This window comes from Xenopus tropicalis, chromosome 1 (assembly GCF_000004195.4).
Source record: "Xenopus tropicalis strain Nigerian chromosome 1, UCB_Xtro_10.0, whole genome shotgun sequence".
Taxonomy (NCBI): Eukaryota; Metazoa; Chordata; class Amphibia; order Anura; family Pipidae; genus Xenopus; species Xenopus tropicalis.
Window position 1 is genome coordinate 8,176,376 of NC_030677.2, and position 19,969 is coordinate 8,196,344.

The 19,969-nt window shown below is 47.5% G+C and overlaps 1 protein-coding gene across 1 annotated transcript; it reads left to right on the plus strand.

Annotated features, from left to right (window-relative positions):
- Positions 1-5,970: 5,970 nt before the first annotated feature.
- Positions 5,971-19,659, plus strand: LOC116411595. Its single transcript, XM_031904145.1, has 4 exons — positions 5,971-9,177; positions 9,316-10,685; positions 10,881-10,969; positions 19,359-19,659. The coding sequence occupies exons 1-4, from the start codon at positions 6,051-6,053 to the stop codon at positions 19,657-19,659; spliced, it is 4,887 nt and encodes a 1,628-aa protein (XP_031760005.1). The 5' UTR covers positions 5,971-6,050.
- Positions 19,660-19,969: the final 310 nt, after the last annotated feature.

Genomic DNA, 19,969 nt, shown 5'->3' on the forward strand with positions numbered 1-19,969 from the left:
TAAGATCATACCTCCTTTTGTTATTGGTATTCAACTTGCTAACATTCTCTTCAGCCAAACGATAGGCAGTAGTCAAGCCTTCCCTCAATCGGGAAACATACTGAAAGTGGTCCCGCTGACTCACTCCATCTGTAGATACACCCAGCTGGATATCAAGGGGCAACCTTGGCTCCCTCCCAAACATCAAGAAGTATGGAGAGAAACCAGTGCTATCATGCCAAGTACTGTTATAAGCATGCACCATAGCCTCCACATGCTTACTCCAACTCTTTTTATCCTCCACTGGCAGGGTACCTAGCATGTCCAACAATGTCTGGTTAAATCTCTCAGGAAGGGCATCTCCCTGGGGGTGATAGGGAGTAGTTCTGCTCTTTTCAATATTCAACAGTTGCAAAAGCTCTTTAATAAGACGGCTCTCAAAGTCTCTGCCTTGATCAGAATGTAATCTACTTGGCAACCCATAGTGAATAAAAAACTTCGCCCATAGTACTTTAGTGACTGTGGAGGCTTTTTGGACCTTGGTGGGGAAAGCTTGGGCATACCTGGTATAGTGATCGGTGACTACCAGAACATTACCGATGCCCCTCGAATCATTCTCAATACAAAGAAAGTCCATGCACACCAAGTCCATGGGCTCTGAACTTTATAGGTGACCTATGGGTACAGCGAGGACCAGGAGTGTCTTCCTTTGCAGACACCTTAGGCACCTCCTACAGTAACTTGCAACTGCATCTCTCACAGTCCTAATGGACCCCAGGGGAATCTCAACAGTTTGCCCAGCAACATGGTGTAACAACCCATACTTGTAAGTAACTGTGAAGGTGTTGCAGACAACCTCTGGACCATTGTCAGAATACCTAGAGGCTTTTGTCCCAGCAACTGAAGGGGTTAAGGTAGTCTGCACCTCACTAACATTTGTTCCCAGAATGATGGGAGCAGCATTAGGGTTTCCCGTATCTGGGCAGACCACAGTATCAACTTCCTGGGACAGAGGCAGTGTACCATAGGACCTTGGCACGGTTATAGTTACTTGTAGCAATCCATGTATGGGGTAGGCCTGCTGATTCAGCCCCCACAATTCTAAAACTCTAGTGGGCTGTAAAGGTTTGTGGGCTAGATGTTGCAAGTAATAACTATAGTGGATTATTGTGACCTGTGACCCAGTATCAAACAGCGCTTGTACTGGCTGCCCATCTAACAGGATGTTCACCAAGGACTTAGGGCCCACCATATTTCTGTTCGTTGTCAAAAGTGTTTTGTAACCTGGTTGGAGTAGCTATCTGGCTTACCGCATGACATTGTCTGCACTGCATTAGGGGAATCTTTCTCAGGACAGTCTTTAACAAAATGCCCCTCCTTGCCACACCCGAAACAACTGGTAGGGATAGTGGCAGGTACCCCCTTATGCCACTCTGATGGGGACCTTTCCGGATTGGGGTTATTGATAATACACCCTTTCTAGTGACCTTAATATCCTTTGAAGTAGGTAAAACAGGGATCTGCTTTGGTACCCGGGAGGTACCAGCAAAGCGTAGGGTTGCCTCTTCTTGCTTAATCACCTTCATCAGGTCAATAAAGCCTGTATCTCTTTTATCCCTCAGGAGTCTCTGCAATGTGGAATACATGGGGACATCCCCTTTAGTAATTGTTTTAGGCGTAGTGTGTCTACTTCCTCTGCTGTATTCACTTTTTTTTGACAAGAGATTCCGCAGCATACTCTCTAGACGGAGGGTGAATGCAGATACATCCTCAGAAGACTTCTGTCTCATCTGATTAAAGCCAATAACTGGTCAGGGTCCTCATGCTTCCTATATGCTGAAGTGAGGATATCAATAATGTCTACAGCATTGTAATTGTTGTGACTGGCTTTAAAATGTAACACAATACTAGCTGCAGGGGGGCAACATGCTCCATAATTGGCTGCCTCTTGGTTAGTTCTGAGCAGGCCCACTCATCTAACGCTTGTAGTGCAGACTCCTTCCATGTCCTCAAATCAGGTGTAGAAACATCACCGGCATGCACTCAACGGACTCCAGGACAGCGGTTGTAAAACTTCTAAAAGGCTTTATTCAAAGATCCAGACCTGACGTACAAAGTCAGTAGTGAACTGATACAAGTTTAAAAAGCATGTGGCGATGACATCACTCCTGATGTCACTTCCTATTTTCCTTATTACATTTTAATAAAGTTTCTTTGTATTATAAAAACAATGACAACCGATGAATAAAGCATTGAATTACACAAATCTAATTTTTTCTATCCACCTTAGTGTTATCTTAAGGTTACATTATTTGTTCTCTACAGGAAAGGGAAAAAAAGGGCAAGTAAAGTGAAAAAAAAGAAAAAAGGGGAAGTAAAATGAGAAAAAAGGGGAAGTAAAATGTAAAAATAAAAGAAAAAGGGAAAGTAAAATGAGAAAAAAAGACCATAATTGGCTGCCTCTTGGTTTGTTCTGAGCAGGCCCATCTAACGCTTGTAGTGCAGACTCCTTCCATGTCTTGAATCCCTCTTCCCCTGTAGGAACCGGCTCTGTGCCTGAAAATGTCTTTAGCTTTTTATAGTGAATCAGCTGCAGCCCCTGAGCCAATGCCTCTGTCATTTGGGTTATTGCGTCAGTCAAGGAATGCTCTGAAATGCTGACATCCTTAGCTTCACTGGTCTCAGTTACCAGCGGTTCTTGCTTTACTGCGTGCTGCACATTGCAGGGTAGTGATGGCAGCAGCCTTTTTCTCCTACTGGTATAGCCTGCAGCTGGACTAGGTGATTCAACTTTACAAGGGGCAACAACAGCCTGGGGGTACACCAGGGGGCACCCTACCTATAAATCACCCGCAGGGAACACAGCATATGGCCCCACTTCTGAATTTAGTGTATCACTCAGTTTGAAAAGCAGGACTGCATAACCGTCCATGGCTGATCCCTCTTCTGCTATCAGATGTGCACTATCCCAATGTCTGTATTTAGACAGGTTACTCTCTAACATTTCCAGTGTAACTTCAGGTGGTACACGATCAATGGCAAATGCTTGGTTTGGGTTCACCTTTTCCTTTAGGGCCCATTCATAGACCTGGGCTGGCGTTATTAATGGCAAATCTGCAGTGATTTCTGCTTCGATCTCAGCAGTGACTCCAATTGTAGCCTCTTCTGCTTCTGCATGAGATCTAGCATGCATTCACCTGCGTGTGGCGCTACAGGAGCCCTGTGCCCCTGCTAATTGGAAGGGCAGGTACACTGATAAATGGCGTGCCCCCACCCAGGGTCAGGGCAGGTTGGACTGCGGTACCCTCCCTGGGAAACTACTCTGATCCACAACACACACAGGAAAGGTTGATGGATTTATTGGCGGACGCTATACCTTTAAATTTTCAGGGATAGATACAGTCTGCCAGCCAGGGGCAACTTTACTCACATAACACAGCTGGTACTTTCTGAACTGCTGAGGGGAATCCCCCACTTATGTGGCAAGGGCTTCAGAGTCTTAAGAACTGCCTTTGGCTTTCCGTGCCCTGAGAAGAGTACGCTTTGTTCTTCAGAGCCCTGTACAGGGACCCCCTTTCTTCCGCACCCTAAGAGAGCGCGCTTTCTGCCACTGGGGGGGTTCCCAATTACTTTATTATACAAAGCACTTTGTAAGCTACCAGCACCTTGCTTGTCTCTCACTGCTTCCTTGTTCCCAGCAGCCCCTCCTTCTGTCACTTCCTTCCTGTCAGCTCACACAGAGGGTCGGGGCTCCTCCTCTCACTTCCTTCCAGTCAGCTCACACAGAGGGTCGGGGCTCCTCCTCTCACTTCCTTCCTGTCAGCTCACACAGAGGGTCGGGGCTCCTCCTCTCACTTCCTTCCTGTCAGCTCACACAGAGGGTCGGGGCTCCTCCTCTCACTTCCTTCCTGTCAGCTCACACAGAGGGTCAGGGCTCCTCCTCTCACTTCCTTCCGGTCAGCTCACACAGAGGGTGGGGGCTACTCCTCTCACTTCCTTCCTGTCAGCTCACACAGAGGGTCGGGGCTCCTCCTCTCACTTCCTTCCGGTCAGCTCACACAGAGGGTCGGGGCTCCTCCTCTCACTTCCTTCCTGTCAGCTCACACAGAGGGTCGGGGCTCCTCCTCTCACTTCCTTCCGGTCAGCTCACACAGAGGGTCGGGGCTCCTCCTCTCACTTCCTTCCTGTCAGCTCACACAGAGGGTCGGGGCTCCTCCTCTCACTTCCTTCCTGTCAGCTGACACAGAGGGTGGGGGCTCCTCCTCCTTGCACAGTAACAACACAGAGGAGAGACAAGTGTACACAGCTCCCCTACATTTGCATCACTATTTTTGCTGTTAGAAATAAATTCTTTTCCTAAGCTATAAGGCTTGGTGTTTGTGGACTGGGATAGAATTCAATTTATTTGGCCCATAATTCTACAGTTGATTTGTTATTGGGGTGTCTATTGGGCAAGGAAAGTGGGTTACCAATATGTATTTGGTATTGTTGGATTCAGCAGAATCAGGGCTTCTACAAACAGTAAAACTTAGTGTAGGGAACTGGTAAATTATGCCTTTTCCCACTCTGTGGTCCCCTAGTTCTCTAGACAGCTATAAGGGTCCTTAATGTAATGGGAAGTAAGTCCCTTGTTCCTGGGTCATAGCATGACCCCTTGTGCATTTACACACTTTGGCCATAGGGTGTCACTGTGGGTATAAAAGGCTGAGCAGCCATGAGGCAAAAAGCCATTTTGTGGAGCTCTCTCCACAAGAGGAGAGCTCTACTCTGAATAGGTAGCTTTAGAAAGAATAGGCAGTTCCTGTTATAGATCACACTAGGTGTGATAGACAGGCAGGGCTATTTAGTGAGCCGCATTTGCTCCAACCAGGATTGTAGAGGCATTATAAGCCGGGTGTAATACTGCCCAGAGTAGGGTAACAGTGTACAGACCTAGGGTTAGATAGTGATCACCCAGGTTCCACTGGAAGCATATACCTGAAAGCTGGGAGTTAACCCCTTGTGCCCTACAGCTAAAGGGTCAGTGTGACATATTCTTGTAAGTACTGCCTATGCTGTGAAATGCTACTGCCTGCCTATTCTGTAATTACTCCTAAGTGGCTGTGTAAATAAACAGTTCATGGTTTCAATGTTAAGAACCACTGGCGCCCATTTATTGAGAAATACAACACATATCCACCTGGCCTCCATACAAAGCGAGGGCTCACCCCTGAAGGATACAGTCTCATCCTGGGTAAAATACGGTGTAGCTTGTGGTAATTAAAGGGCTAATTTACTATAAGCTTACATTTGGCGCGGCCAAAGTGGGGCCTGTACCAGGTGTTGTGTTGTGAGAAAGACGCTGGCAGGAAACTTCTGTGGTTCTTAGTTTCCGCACGCCACGTCTACTAATAATTAAGGTACAATGGAGGCAGAGCAGAAAAACCCTGAGATAGGAAGTGAAATGGATGACATGACCATGATAGAGCACCGTGAAGTATATGAATGGGCAGTGTATGAGAAAATAAATCCACGGCAAGCATTTGCTGTGGACCGAGTACACAGGGACAAACCCTTGGACCTTGTCGATAAAAATGTGGAAAGTTATGACAAGTTGTCCGGCTCTTATCGGCTTGCTGACATCACGAAAAAAGGGGTGTTTAACATTATTATATAGGGCTCCGAGGGATGTGTTTGATAACACAGGGCCCCATACTATTTTCCCAGAGGGTGCCTTTCCTGATGGCTGCCCGGTTGTATACTCCAAGCGATGCAGGTCTGAGACAGAGAAGGGTGGTGTGAAAGTGGAAGCACCGACACCCATGGCAGTATCAGAGGGTGTGGAGCGAATGAAAATAAGAGAGTCTGGCCCTCTCACAAACTATAGTCCTCAGACCGTTGTGGTAGCAAAGACTAAATACCCAAAGCTGAAGGTTTTCTCAGGGATGGCCCCTGTCCCTGAGGGAGAGCAGGAGTTTGAGGAATGGGAAGAAGCTGCTATCCAAATGATAGAAGAATGCCCCTGCTCAGAGAGGGAGAAAAAGATTAGGCTAACTGAAAATCTGCTTCCCCCTGCTAGCCGAGTGGTAAAGATGTTTTGCAAAGCCCACCCTGACGCTTCAGTTAGAGACTGTTTAAGGGCGCTAGAGGATGTATATGGTACCTGTGACAATCCTCACACCTGGCTTCATATGTTCCAAAGTTTGAAGCAGAGAGAGGGAGAGGATATTTCAGCCTTTATTAAAAGATTGGAAGATGCCTTGTGGAAGTTGGTATCTAAGAATATAATTACTATTGCTGAGGTAAATGAAAAAAGGAGAAATCAGCTCATGTATGGGATGTTAGGAGGACATCCGGTGGCCACTGAACTGCGTATAATGTATCGCCATGGGTCACCCCCTGCCTTAAGTGAGCTTATGAGTAAGGTGAAGGAACAGGAGGCTGAACTCAGATACCTCTCCCATTCAGCCAAAGCTGAGGAAGGCTCTACCTCCTCTCCCAGGAAGTCAATAAAAGGAGAATCTATGGGACAGCTGGGAAAGAAAGAGGGCTTCTCCCCCAAGTCTCCCAAGTATAAAGCGCATAATTATGTTGGCCCCTCAGCACGATCAGAGTGTTACTGTTGTGGACAGACCGGGCATCGGGTTCATCAGTGCCCTCTTCCAGCTAATCAGCCAGATATTCATAGTAATGTGGGACAGCTCCCCAAGAAAAGGAGGAGACTTGTAAAGAATTCCTGGCCCAGGAGTCTACCTGGTATAGGGCGCAGGTGCATCTTTAGCCTCCTAGTAAATGGTGTTCCAGCCACTGCTTTATTTGACACTGGCTCTCAATTGACTATTATATACCGGCCCTTCTATCAGCAGTACCTCAGCCATGTCCCTTTACAGCCTGTGGGTCTTGTGCCTGTTTATGGAGTGGGAGAAAATCCTGTCTACATGGACGGATGTTTGGAAGTGCAGTTGCATATCCCTGGCCTGGTGGGAGACAGTGAGCCCCCACTTAAAGTTATTGCTTATGTGAGCCCTCTCACCGCCGGCAAGAATTCAGCTCCTGTGATTGTTGGCTCCAATGTGAAAGCAGTGGAAGAAGCCTTCATTAAATTTCTCCAGCCAAGAGAAGGGACTCCTTTGACTGCATTGCCGATAACTCCGGAGCTGCAGGAAATATGTCAGACATTTGCCCCTGAATCGCCGGGAGGCTGTGTAGGGAATCCTTGGCGCCCGGTGGAGATTCCACCAGGGGGAGAGCAAAGTCTTCAAGTTTATGTGGAAATTGTGCCAGCGACCAGTGGTAGCTTCTTCCTGCTAGAGACTGATCCTCAGGAAGCTATCCGACAAGGCTGGGAGGTAATTCCAGAACGAAAGGACTACCGTTATAAATGCCCCCGGACTGATGTGGTAACGGTGAGGAATATCACCTCCCATTCAGTGGTAATTCCTGCATGGCACACTGTAGCCCACTGTTATCCTGTGGAGTGTCTAGACTCTTTCCCTGCTCAGTTGGGGAAACCTGATACTCAATTAAAGTTTAACCTGAAGGACTCTGATGACTCCCCAGAACACCAGCAAATGTTGGAAAAGAAATTGGCTAAATACAGTGATGTATTTTCAGTTGACGACATGGATGTGGGGTGTGCCAAACATGCTGAGCACAATATTCGGTTGAAAGATCACACTCCATTTAGGGAGCGGTCTCGGCGAATACCCCCAAGAGACCTTGATGATGTGCGGGACTACTTAAAGAAAATGAAGGAACAAAACATTATCGTGGAGTCAAGAAGTCCCTATGCCTCCCCCATAGTCATTATCCGGAAGAAAAACGGCAGTGTTAGGCTATGTGTGGATTACAGAACCCTGAACAGACGCACCATCCCTGACCAGTACACCTTGCCCCGTATCGATGAGGCTCTTGATGCCCTTCATGGTAGTGCTTGGTTTTCGGTAATGGACCTGCGGTCTGGGTACTACCAAATACCTATGAGTGTGGAGGATCAAGAAAAGACTGCTTTTATCTGCCCTTTGGGATTCTATCAGTTCACCCGCATGCCCCAGGGCATAAGTGGGGCACCGGCAACATTTCAGCGCCTTATGGAAAAAGTGCTGGGTGATTTAACGCCAAGGCAATGTATAGTGTATCTAGACGATATTATCGTTTTTGGCTCTACTGTGGAAGAACATGATAGTCGCTTGTTCAATGTACTTGAGGGCCTTAGAGAGGAAGGGCTCAAACTTTCCCTTGACAAGTGCAAATTCACACGAAAATCTGTGCGCTTTGTAGGGCATGTTGTGTCCGCAGAAGGGATTGCTACGGACCCAGAGAAAGTGGCTGCTGTACTGACTTGGCCTAACCCCACTAATTTAACAGAACTGAGATCATTCTTAGGGTTTTGTGGCTATTATCGGAGGTTTGTAGAGGGCTACTCCAAGATCGCATATCCCTTGAATGAGCTGTTAAAGGGGAGTGACTCTAAAGACTGTCATGCTACGACTATTCCTTTCCATGACAAGTGGACCCCAGCATGTGAAGACGCCTTTCAAACACTAAAGAAAAAGCTCACTGAGGCGCCAGTGCTTGCTTATGCTGATCCGAAGCGGCCGTATGTCCTACATGTAGACGCCAGCTATGAAGGGCTAGGAGGTATTCTCCATCAGGAGTATCCTGCCGGGTTGAAGCCGGTTGCTTATGTTAGTAGGAGTCTTAGTTCCAGTGAAAGGAACTATCCTGTACACAAGCTGGAATTTTTGGCCTTAAAGTGGGCTATTACTGAGAGGCTACATGACTACCTCTATGGGGTTCAGTTCGAGGTACGGACTGATAATAATCCATTGACTTATATTTTGACTACTGCCAAATTGGATGCGACTGGTCATCGCTGGTTGGCTGCACTGTCTAATTACCAGTTTTCTTTAAAATACAAACCTGGCCCGAGGAATGTAGGGGCCGATGCCCTTTCTAGGCGCCCAGGTCTCCCTCCTCAGCTGGAGGAGGAAGAGTGGGAAGAGTTTCCTGGCCCTGCTGTATCCACTCACTGTGCTACAGCTGCTGTACAAGGGGAATGTATAGCCTTCTCTGAGCTGCGAGCAGTAGATTCACTAGGCGGTGGAGCAGACTCTGTTCCTGCTATGTACTGTTACCCTACTGTTTTGGGAGTGCCGGAGAACTCTCAAGTGAGGGCCCGAGACATGATCCGGCTACAGAAAAGAGATCCGGTGATTCGTCATGTGCGGGAGGCTGTTTCCCGAGGGGATTCTAAATAAATGAGGGGTGCCATACCAAAAGACAGTACCTTCTTCCTAAAAGAGTGGAACAAATTGGAGATTTTAAATGGGATCCATCTCTTTCATGATCACCCAGGAAGAAGGCAATTGGTACTTCCCCAGGCCTATCGGAGGGCCGTTTTGCGGAGTTTGCATGACCAACATGGACACTTGGGGGTGGAGAAAACCTATGGACTTGTGCAGGACCGGTTCTTTTGGCCTAGGATGCGGGAGGAAGTTGCTGACTACTGCAGGAGGTGTGTGCCTTGCTTGCAGAGAAAGACTTTGCCTACCCGGGCCGCCCCCATGGAACACTTGAAGAGTACTGGGCCTTTGGATCTGGTATGTATGGATTTTTTGTGCATTGACAGTGACTCCAGTGGTGTAGGCAATGTCCTGGTAGTAACTGACCATTATACCCGTTATGCACAAGCCTATCCCACTAAAGACCAGAAGGCTGTGACAGTAGCTAAGGTACTTTGGGAGAAATTCCTTGTCCATTATGGGCTCCCCAATCGGATCCATTCCGATCAGGGGCGTGACTTTGAGAGCAGATTAATAAAGGAGTTGTTAAGTCTGCTGAATATTGATAAGAGTCGTACCACGCCTTATCACCCAGAGGGGGATGCTCTACCTGAACGTTTTAATCGAACTCTGCTGGATATGTTGGGTACACTGTCTGTTACTGCCAAGCAGTCTTGGAGTCGACATGTAGGGGCAATGGTACATGCATATAATTGTACCCGTCATGATTCTACTGGGTTTTCCCCATATTTCCTTATGTTCGGAAGGGAGGCCCGACTGCCAATTGACTTACAGCTGGGTGTATCCACTGATGGAGTAGGACAACAAGAGCATTATCAGTATGTGGCCCGTCTTAGAGAAAGTTTGAAAGAGGCCTATCGTCTGGCTGAGGGGAACACAGCCAAAATAAATGCTGGGAACAAGAGACGCTTTGATTCTAGAGTACGGTACAGAGAATTGCTACCGGGTGATAAAGTGCTCCTTCGCAACTTGGGTCAAACTGCCAAACACAAGCTAGCAGACCGTTGGAGGAAGGACTTGTACGAAGCGGTAGGTAAATTACCAAATATTCCGGTGTATCAAGTTCGTGGTCCGGACGGCAAGGTTAAGGCATGGCATCGCAACCATTTGCTTCCGGTACCTCAAGTTCCCTCCGTGGATGAAGAGGGTGATGCTGCATCTAGTGGAGAAGAGGTACCTACTAATGGTAGAGGAGAACAAGTGACTGATGAGGATTGGTTCACGGTTCCGGCTGATGATTCTGGACAGTTGCCGGTCCGGGCATCTGGTGGAGGTTTACCACAGAGGGGTGGTTTAAATGTTAATTCCCCTTCATATCAGCCCAGTGATATTGGAGACATAGCTTCTGCTTCTGAGGTGACTAATAGCTCAAGCACACCCGTTGATTCTGGCCCGGGGCTGTGTCAGCCAGTGGCAGAAGAAGTGAGAAGGGGTGATCGTATCAGGCGACCTCCACCAGTGTTTACTTATGACACTTTGGGAAGACCATGTTATGCTGTGCCCTGTCATCCCAATCCACCGTATGCTTTGGCGAGTTTAATTGATGCCCATGCCAGGCTTGTTAACATGATGCCTCTGTATTATTGATTCTTGTTCAAATTTGTTTTTATATTTCAGAAACCATTGTACCCTGGTAACCCTATGGAGAGGTTACTGAAGCGGATGTACTGTGTTTTTGATATGTGCTTATATGTTCTTGCCGGGACGTAAGAGTTTCACCAGGGGGAGAATGTAGGGAACTGGTAAATTATGCCTTTTCCCACTCTGTGGTCCCCTAGTTCTCTAGACAGCTATAAGGGTCCTTAATGTAATGGGAAGTAAGTCCCTTGTTCCTGGGTCATAGCATGACCCCTTGTGCATTTACACACTTTGGCCATAGGGTGTCACTGTGGGTATAAAAGGCTGAGCAGCCATGAGGCAAAAAGCCATTTTGTGGAGCTCTCTCCACAAGAGGAGAGCTCTACTCTGAATAGGTAGCTTTAGAAAGAATAGGCAGTTCCTGTTATAGATCACACTAGGTGTGATAGACAGGCAGGGCTATTTAGTGAGCCGCATTTGCTCCAACCAGGATTGTAGAGGCATTATAAGCCGGGTGTAATACTGCCCAGAGTAGGGTAACAGTGTACAGACCTAGGGTTAGATAGTGATCACCCAGGTTCCACTGGAAGCATATACCTGAAAGCTGGGAGTTAACCCCTTGTGCCCTACAGCTAAAGGGTCAGTGTGACATATTCTTGTAAGTACTGCCTATGCTGTGAAATGCTACTGCCTGCCTATTCTGTAATTACTCCTAAGTGGCTGTGTAAATAAACAGTTCATGGTTTCAATGTTAAGAACCACTGGCGCCCATTTATTGAGAAATACAACACATATCCACCTGGCCTCCATACAAAGCGAGGGCTCACCCCTGAAGGATACAGTCTCATCCTGGGTAAAATACGGTGTAGCTTGTGGTAATTAAAGGGCTAATTTACTATAAGCTTACATTAGTAAATGTACTTTTTCTTGGAAAAAACACAAAATAGAAAGACTTTTTTTATGACAAATCAGCTGGCAGTGAAAGGGTTTAAGGGCGGGATGTAAATCCATAACATCCTGTTTCTAAATTCCCACTGTGTCTGTATGTTGATGCAAGTGAAACAGCCAGGAAATTCATCAGAATGTGGCGGAGAATATAAGAAAGGAGTGCGGTACAGTCAGAGAAGGTTGTGTTTTTAGGAAAAGAGAATAATCATTTTGCTGCTTTGGGTCACATGATGCAGAGAGCACACCTCTGAGACTTGAATCGAAATAAAATGTGACCGATGAATACCTGGAATATTTATTTCTGCCGCTTAGAGCATTTAAAGGTTTAGGTTTAGAACTCTTCACTGCTCCTCCACAAATTCAGATATCTTTTTTTTCTAGAATTATTTGTTTATTACAGCTGCAATATGTACTGGAATACTGTCTTTTCTCCCAGCATGATGATTGTTTAGTACAGTGCTGTGCAACTTATGTGGTGCCGAGGGCCGGAATTTCTCTAGCATACATAGTGGAGGGCCGCTAATGGAAGCCAGTTTTGACCACTCCCCTTTCTTAAACTGCACCCACTTCAAACCGCACCCATTTTATCACAAGACCATGCCCACGTTAATGGTGGTAGTGCAGCAAAAACCCAAATGGTTGGCCCTCACTGCGTGGATATCAACTATCATTCATATGTGAAAGAATTATATTATGCCATATTAAGACACACCCTTAAATCCATATTCCTCCTGTGGATAGCACAGCAACCCCCAGCACATAATTAGGGACCATATAATGGTTATTTTCAACTGCTAACAAGCTCCCAGAACAACCCCCTGCCAGGTTCACCTCCCACAGGCAGCATAGGACAGGCAGAGTATGGCACACACAGGCAGGGTAGGCAGAGTATGGCACACACAGGCAGCATAGGGCAGGGTATGGGACACACAGGCAGCATAGGGCAGGCAGAGTATGGCACACACAGGCAGCATAGGGTAGGCAGAGTATGGCACACACAGGCAGCATAGGGCAGGGTATGGCACACACAGGCAGCATAGGACAGGGTATGGCACACACAGGCAGCATAGGGCAGGCAGAGTATGGCACACACAGGCAGCATAGGGCAGGGTATGGCACACACAGGCAGCATAGGGCAGGGTATGGCACACACAGGCAGCATAGGGCAGGCAGAGTATGGCACATACAGGTATCATAGGGCAGGCAGAGTATGGCACACACAGACAGCATAGGGCAGGCAGAGTATGGCACACACAGGCAGAATAGGGCAGGCAGAGTATGGCACACACAGGCAGCATAGGGCAGGCAGAGTATGGCACACACAGGCAGGTAGAGTATGGCACACACAGACAGCATAGGGCAGGCAGAGTATGGCACACACAGGCAGCATAGGGCAGGCAGAGTATGGCACACACAGGCAGGTAGAGTATGGCACACACAGACAGCATAGGGCAGGCAGAGTATGGCACACACAGTCAGGGTAGGGCAGGCAGAGTATGGCACACACAGGCAGCATAGGGCAGGCAGAGTATGGCACACACAGGTAGCATAGGGCAGGCAGAGTCTGGCGCACACACAGGCAGCATAGGGCAGGCAGAGTATGGCACACACAGGCAGAATAGGGCAGGCAGAGTATGGCACACACAGGCAGCATAAGGCAGGCAGAGTATGGCACACACAGGCAGCATAGGGCAGGCAGAGTATGGCACACACAGACAGCATAGGGCAGGCAGAGCATGGCACACACAGGCAGCATAGGGCAGGCAGAGTATGGCACACACAGGCAGCATAGGACAGGAAGAGTATTGCACACACAGGCAGCATAAGGCAGGCAGAGTATGGCACACACAGGCAGCATAGGGCAGGCAGAGTATGGCACACACAGGCAGCATAGGGCAGGGTATGGCACAAACAGGCAGCATAGGGCAGGCAGAGTATGGCACACACAGGCAGCATAGGGCAGGGTATGGCACACACAGGCAGCATAGGGCAGGCAGAGTATGGCACATACAGGCCGCATAGAGAAGGGAGAGTATGGTGCACACAGGCAGCATAGGGCAAGCAGAGTATGGCACACAGGCAGCATAAGGCAGGTAGAGTATGGCACATACAGGCAGCATAGAGCAGGGAGAGTATGGTGCACACAGGCAGCATAGGGCAGGCAGAGTATGGCACACACAGGCAGCATAGGGCAGGCAGAGTATGGCACACACAGGTATCATAGGGCAGGCAGAGTATGGCACACACAGGCAGCATAGGGCAGGCAGAGTATGGCACACACAGGCAGCATAGGGCAGGCAGAGTATGGCACACACAGGCAGGTAGAGTATGGCACACACAGATAGCATAGGGCAGGCAGAGTATGGCACACACAGGCAGGGTAGGGCAGGCAGAGTGTGGCAGGCAGAGTATGGCACACACAGGCAGCATAGAGCAGAGAGAGTATGGTGCACACAGGCAGCATAGGGCAGGCAGAGTATGGCACACACAGGCAGCATAGGGCAGGCAGAGTATGGCACACACAGGCAGGCAGAGTATGGCACACACAGGCAGCATAAGGCAGGCAGAGTATGGCACACACAGACAGCATAGGGCAGGCAGAGTATGGCACACACAGGCAGCATAGGGCAGGCAGAGCATGGCACACACAGGCAGCATAGGGCAGGCAGAGTATGGCACACACAGGCAGCATAGGACAGGAAGAGTATTGCACACACAGGCAGCATAAGGCAGGCAGAGTATGGCACACACAGGCAGCATAGGGCAGGCAGAGTATGGCACACACAGGCAGCATAGGGCAGGGTATGGCACACACAGGCAGCATAGGGCAGGGTATGGCACACACAGGCAGCATAGGGCAGGGTATGGCACACACAGACAGCATAGGGCAGGCAGAGTATGGCACATACAGGCAGCATAGAGCAGGGAGAGTATGGTGCACACAGGCAGCATAGGGCAAGCAGAGTATGGCACACAGGCAGCATAGGGCAGGCAGAGTATGGCACATACAGGCAGCATAGAGCAGGGAGAGTATGGTGCACACAGGCAGCATAGGGCAGGCAGAGTATGGCACACACAGGCAGCATAGGGCAGGCAGAGTATGGCACATACAGGTATCATAGGGCAGGCAGAGTATGGCACACACAGACAGCATAGGGCAGGCAGAGTATGGCACACACAGGCAGAATAGGGCAGGCAGAGTATGGCACACACAGGCAGCATAGGGCAGGCAGAGTATGGCACACACAGGCAGGTAGAGTATGGCACACACAGACAGCATAGGGCAGGCAGAGTATGGCACACACAGGCAGCATAGGGCAGGCAGAGTATGGCACACACAGGCAGGTAGAGTATGGCACACACAGACAGCATAGGGCAGGCAGAGTATGGCACACACAGTCAGGGTAGGGCAGGCAGAGTATGGCACACACAGGCAGCATAGGGCAGGCAGAGTATGGCACACACAGGTAGCATAGGGCAGGCAGAGTCTGGCGCACACACAGGCAGCATAGGGCAGGCAGAGTATGGCACACACAGGCAGAATAGGGCAGGCAGAGTATGGCACACACAGGCAGCATAGGGCAGGCAGAGTATGGCACACACAGGCAGGTAGAGTATGGCACACACAGACAGCATAGGGCAGGCAGAGTATGGCACACACAGTCAGGGTAGGGCAGGCAGAGTATGGCACACACAGGCAGCATAGGGCAGGCAGAGTATGGCACACACAGGTAGCATAGGGCAGGCAGAGTCTGGCGCACACACAGGCAGCGTAGGGCAGGCAGAGTATGGCACACACAGGCAGAATAGGGCAGGCAGAGTATGGCACACACAGGCAGCATAGGGCAGGCAGAGTATGGCACACACAGGCAGCATAGGGCAGGCAGAGTATGGCACACACAGGCAGAGTATGGCACCCCATACAGCCATCTACCTCTCCTGCTGGGACTGGATTCTTCTTTGTAGAAAAGAAAGATGGAGGTATCGATAACAGGGGCCTCAACAAGATAACTATTAAAAGAACCATTATTCCCTAGCCCTCATCTGTGAACTGTTCGACCAATTGTCAGGGCTAGGGTTTTCACTAGACGAGATCTCTGTGGGGTCTACAACTTGATTCATATTCAAGAGGGGGATGAGGGTAAGATGGCCTTTAACACCAGAGACAGGCATTATATGTATCTGGTAGTGCCCTGGGTTCTGCAACACCCCTGCTGTATTCTATTAGTTGGTCAATGACATCTTCAGAGATTTTCTGGGACATTCCATGATCATTGATTTATATATAGAGCCCTGGTGGGAGAAGTCCTTTCTTGATTGAGGAAAAATTCTTTTCTATGCTAAACTGAAAAAAAGCATTTTTAAAGTCCCCAAGATTCCCTTCCTTGGCTATACCATCTCTCAGGAAGGGTTTGAGATGAACCCAACCAAAGTTTCTGCAATATAGGTGTGGCCCCTTCCTACCAACACCAAGGCCATATAGAGATTTATTGGCTTTTCCAACTATTATAGGCATTTTATCAAGGGGTTCTATTTCACATACAGTAGCTCCTATCCTGGCTCTCATCTATAAAGGTGGGCAACCTAGCACTTGGTTCTTGCAAGCCTTGAGAGCTTTCAAATCTTTTGCTTTAGTTGTGGTCCTCAGACATCCTGACCCTCTTCAGCCCTTCTTTATTCTAGCATTGCAGCCATTTTGTCTCAAAGGAAAGTATCAAATAGGAAACTACATTCATGTGCCTATTGTTCTAAGAAATGTCCCTGTTCTGAGTAGAGATGTAGCGAACTGTTCGCTGGCGAACTAATTCGCGCGCACTTTGGGTTCGCCGCGTTTTTTTTGGCACCGCGTTTTTTCGCCTTGGTTTTCCCGTCGCGTTTTTCCGCCGCGTTTTATCGCCTATGCATATACATAGGAATAGCTTGCGGGTTTTTTTTGGCGTTATTTTTTTTGCGGTTTTTTTTTTTTTTTGGCGTTATTTTTTTGCGGTTTTTTTTTGGCGCTTTTTTTTTGGTGTTTTTTTTACAAGTATTTTTCTGAGAAGTTTTTGCCCTTGATCCCCCTCCTGCATGCCACTGTCCAGGTCGTGGCACCCTTTAAACAACTTTAAAATCATTTTTCTGGCCAGAAATGGCTTTTCTAGGTTTTAAAGTTCGCCTTCCCATTGAAGTCTATGGGGTTCGCAAAGTTCGCGAATATTCGCGAGTTTTGGCGAAAGTCCGCGAACGGGTTCGCGAACATTTTTGCGCGGGTTCGCTACATCCCTAGTTCTGAGCAGAACTATTACATTGGGAACCGAGAGCTATTTGCTTTAAGAGGAGTGGTAACATCTTCTAAAAGGCATACTGCACCACATCACCATCTTTATGAGACTGAATCCTTGACAGGCTCGGTGGGCACTCTTCTTATCCAAGTTTAATTTCGTTCTGGGTTTTTCCAGATAAGGGATCTTTATATAATTTGGCTCTCCATACAAGAGATGACCCTGGCCTCCCTCCTCTTCCTGCTCTGTGCCCTCCACCTGCCACAAACTTTTGCCTAAATTCTACCTGAGACTTGTTTAACCCCTTGGATACCACATATTGGCCATCCTGAACCCAACTTCCTCCTTGGTCCTGACCCCAACCCTAGTAAGGGCCAATGGCCAAGCATTTCTTGTTATATTCTTTTATAGGCTTTAGGGTCCCTTTAAAAGATTGTCTTACAATCTGTCAAAATGGCTACCCCTTGTAGAGAACTTTGAAGGAATGAATTATAACTTTTTAGGCCTGTTGAACATCAAGGCTGGTGCTATACATTCAGTTTGTAATTTACAGCATTTCTAGCCTTATTTCTTTTTTGACTTTAGTTTAATCCCGAAAAGGCAATTGTTACTAAAGAGAAAAATCTAAAATGTTTCTCTATTTTTTTTGAGTTTTAACTTTTTTATTGATCATGACATGTTACATAGCATTGTAATCAATGGTTCATATAGTTGTATATGGTTACATCAATAAAGTATGCAATTGTCAACCAGATATGATTCATTGTGTGTCATTCTATTAGCAAAGGAGAGGGGAAGGGGGAAAGGATGGTAGGGGAGTCCCAACCTGCTGGGAAGTGAAAAGTAAAAGTCAAAAGATGTATATATGGGGAAAAAAAGATGATATTATAACTACTCAAACTAAAACCGAACAAAACTGGGTGGGGTGCCTCTGTTGAGTTCTCTCCGGGATCCGGGTTCTACCTGTGAGTTTTCATGTTTATTTCGGTTCTGCATCATCCATGTGTCCCTAGGGAGTTTCAGTGGAGTTCTTCCATCATGTTTCTCTATTTTTTCAAAAAAATCTGACAAAATAATTAAATTTCATTCAGCTGAATATTCCAAAATCTTCCCAAACCAGTAGAATGTGGTTGAATCTCAAAGTGAATCCAGGTTGTGCTGCCCCAGCAGTTGATACTGTATATTATGTTTTAAAGTTAATGGTTTATATGTATTTTCATTGTTACACTTCCACTTAGTGACCAAGGTGGCATTACAACTTGTTTATTTCTACATCTGTAGACCCTCCCATCCCCTTCCTTATGTGTGACGTCAGTTCAGTACAAATAAATAACCTTTTGTGGATTCCAAGTGTCTGGTGGGTTCTGCTATCTGGCACAGATTGCCCACGGTGGTTGTGCCCAGCTCCATACAGGCCCAGGGAGAGGGGGCTCAGGGGAAATTAAGCCATTATCACAGCAATTAGAGTCAGAATAGTCAAAAGAAATATAATTCCACAACCTGCTGTCAGAGTGCCTGTTCCATCAAGTCCCCACTCACTGGCAGCTGTTTATATTCAGTCTGCAACCAAGCTTAATGCCAGCTCACAACTCCCTGCAAGCACCTGATTATACAAGTGCAGTCTGTACCCTGTGAATATTAAGCTGCCGTATATCCTGTATAACAGTCTAAACACACTATCTGGGTCCTGCTATAACACTACTGCAGTTTGTCCTGCACACCTACCACTGCTATAAGCTTCTTAAAGAGACAGTAACCTTTTTTCACTAAAAGTGCAAAATGTCCCATCAAGGCTCTGTGCATTCATTTTCTGGTGAATCTGAGCAAGTACACCATGAACCAGAGCTCCCAGACATCCAGGGAGAAAACCCCACACATACTGCAGAGCAAAGTGTCAGACCCAAGCGTATAATAAAACCATCTCAAAGGTCTAGAGAAAACTATGAGGCTACAAGGGATGAGTTGTCAAGCAGTTTATTAGACCTATGGAATAGAGCTGTGCACTGCATGTCAGTTCTTTCACATTCTAATAATGACGCAGCTGATTTAAGAGACTGTATAAATCGCTTATCTTCCACCTATGAGCGCTATCAGCGTCTGTCTACTAAGTATATTTCTTTCTGAAGGGACACTAATATAGTGGAATCCTTAGCAGAGCAAAGCAAAACTGAGGCCTTAGATCAAGAAAGAGACCTTCTGGTGCTAAAGAGAAAGCAGAGCTCAGGATTGCAGACCTGCAAGAGACCAGGTCTCACAGATCCACATCATCAAGGCTTACATCCCGATCTTCTAAACCCTCTCACTCTAGGAAATCAACCCTGAGTGACAAGCTTATAGAGGCCCGTGCTAATGCAGAAGCAGCCAAGGTGCAAGTTTCCTTTGCTAAAAAAGAGGCAAGTCTTAAAGCAGAGGCAGCACACAAGGAAGCTAAGGCCGCATGCCAGCAAGCAGAAGCAGAAGCTGCCCATAAAAAGGCAGAAATGGAAGCTGAATTAGAAATTCTTCAAATGGAGAAAGAAAAGGCTTCAGCTATTGCAAGGTTAAAAGTTCTTGAACAAGCACTGGGAGGAGTACATGATCAGGACTGCCTCATTCCAGCAGAGTCTTAAGATCCTGTGGAACGCACAAGTAAATATGTACTAAACCAGTATGCATTTAATGCCAAAGAACCAAGCTTGCAACATCCAGGGACAACCCCTGAAACCCACAGTACAGGTCCGTCTCTTATACCTGTCACTTCTAACACCACTGTTCCTTACAGTGTCCAACCTGCAGAGCTGCAAATGCCGGCACAGCAACAGGTCAGCTATACACATGAGGTCACATAGCACAGAATACTGCCTCCTACCATCACTCAGGTGGACTCCAACAGTAAGCTACAGCCAGCAAAGGCCTTAGAGACTAAACCACTGCTGAATG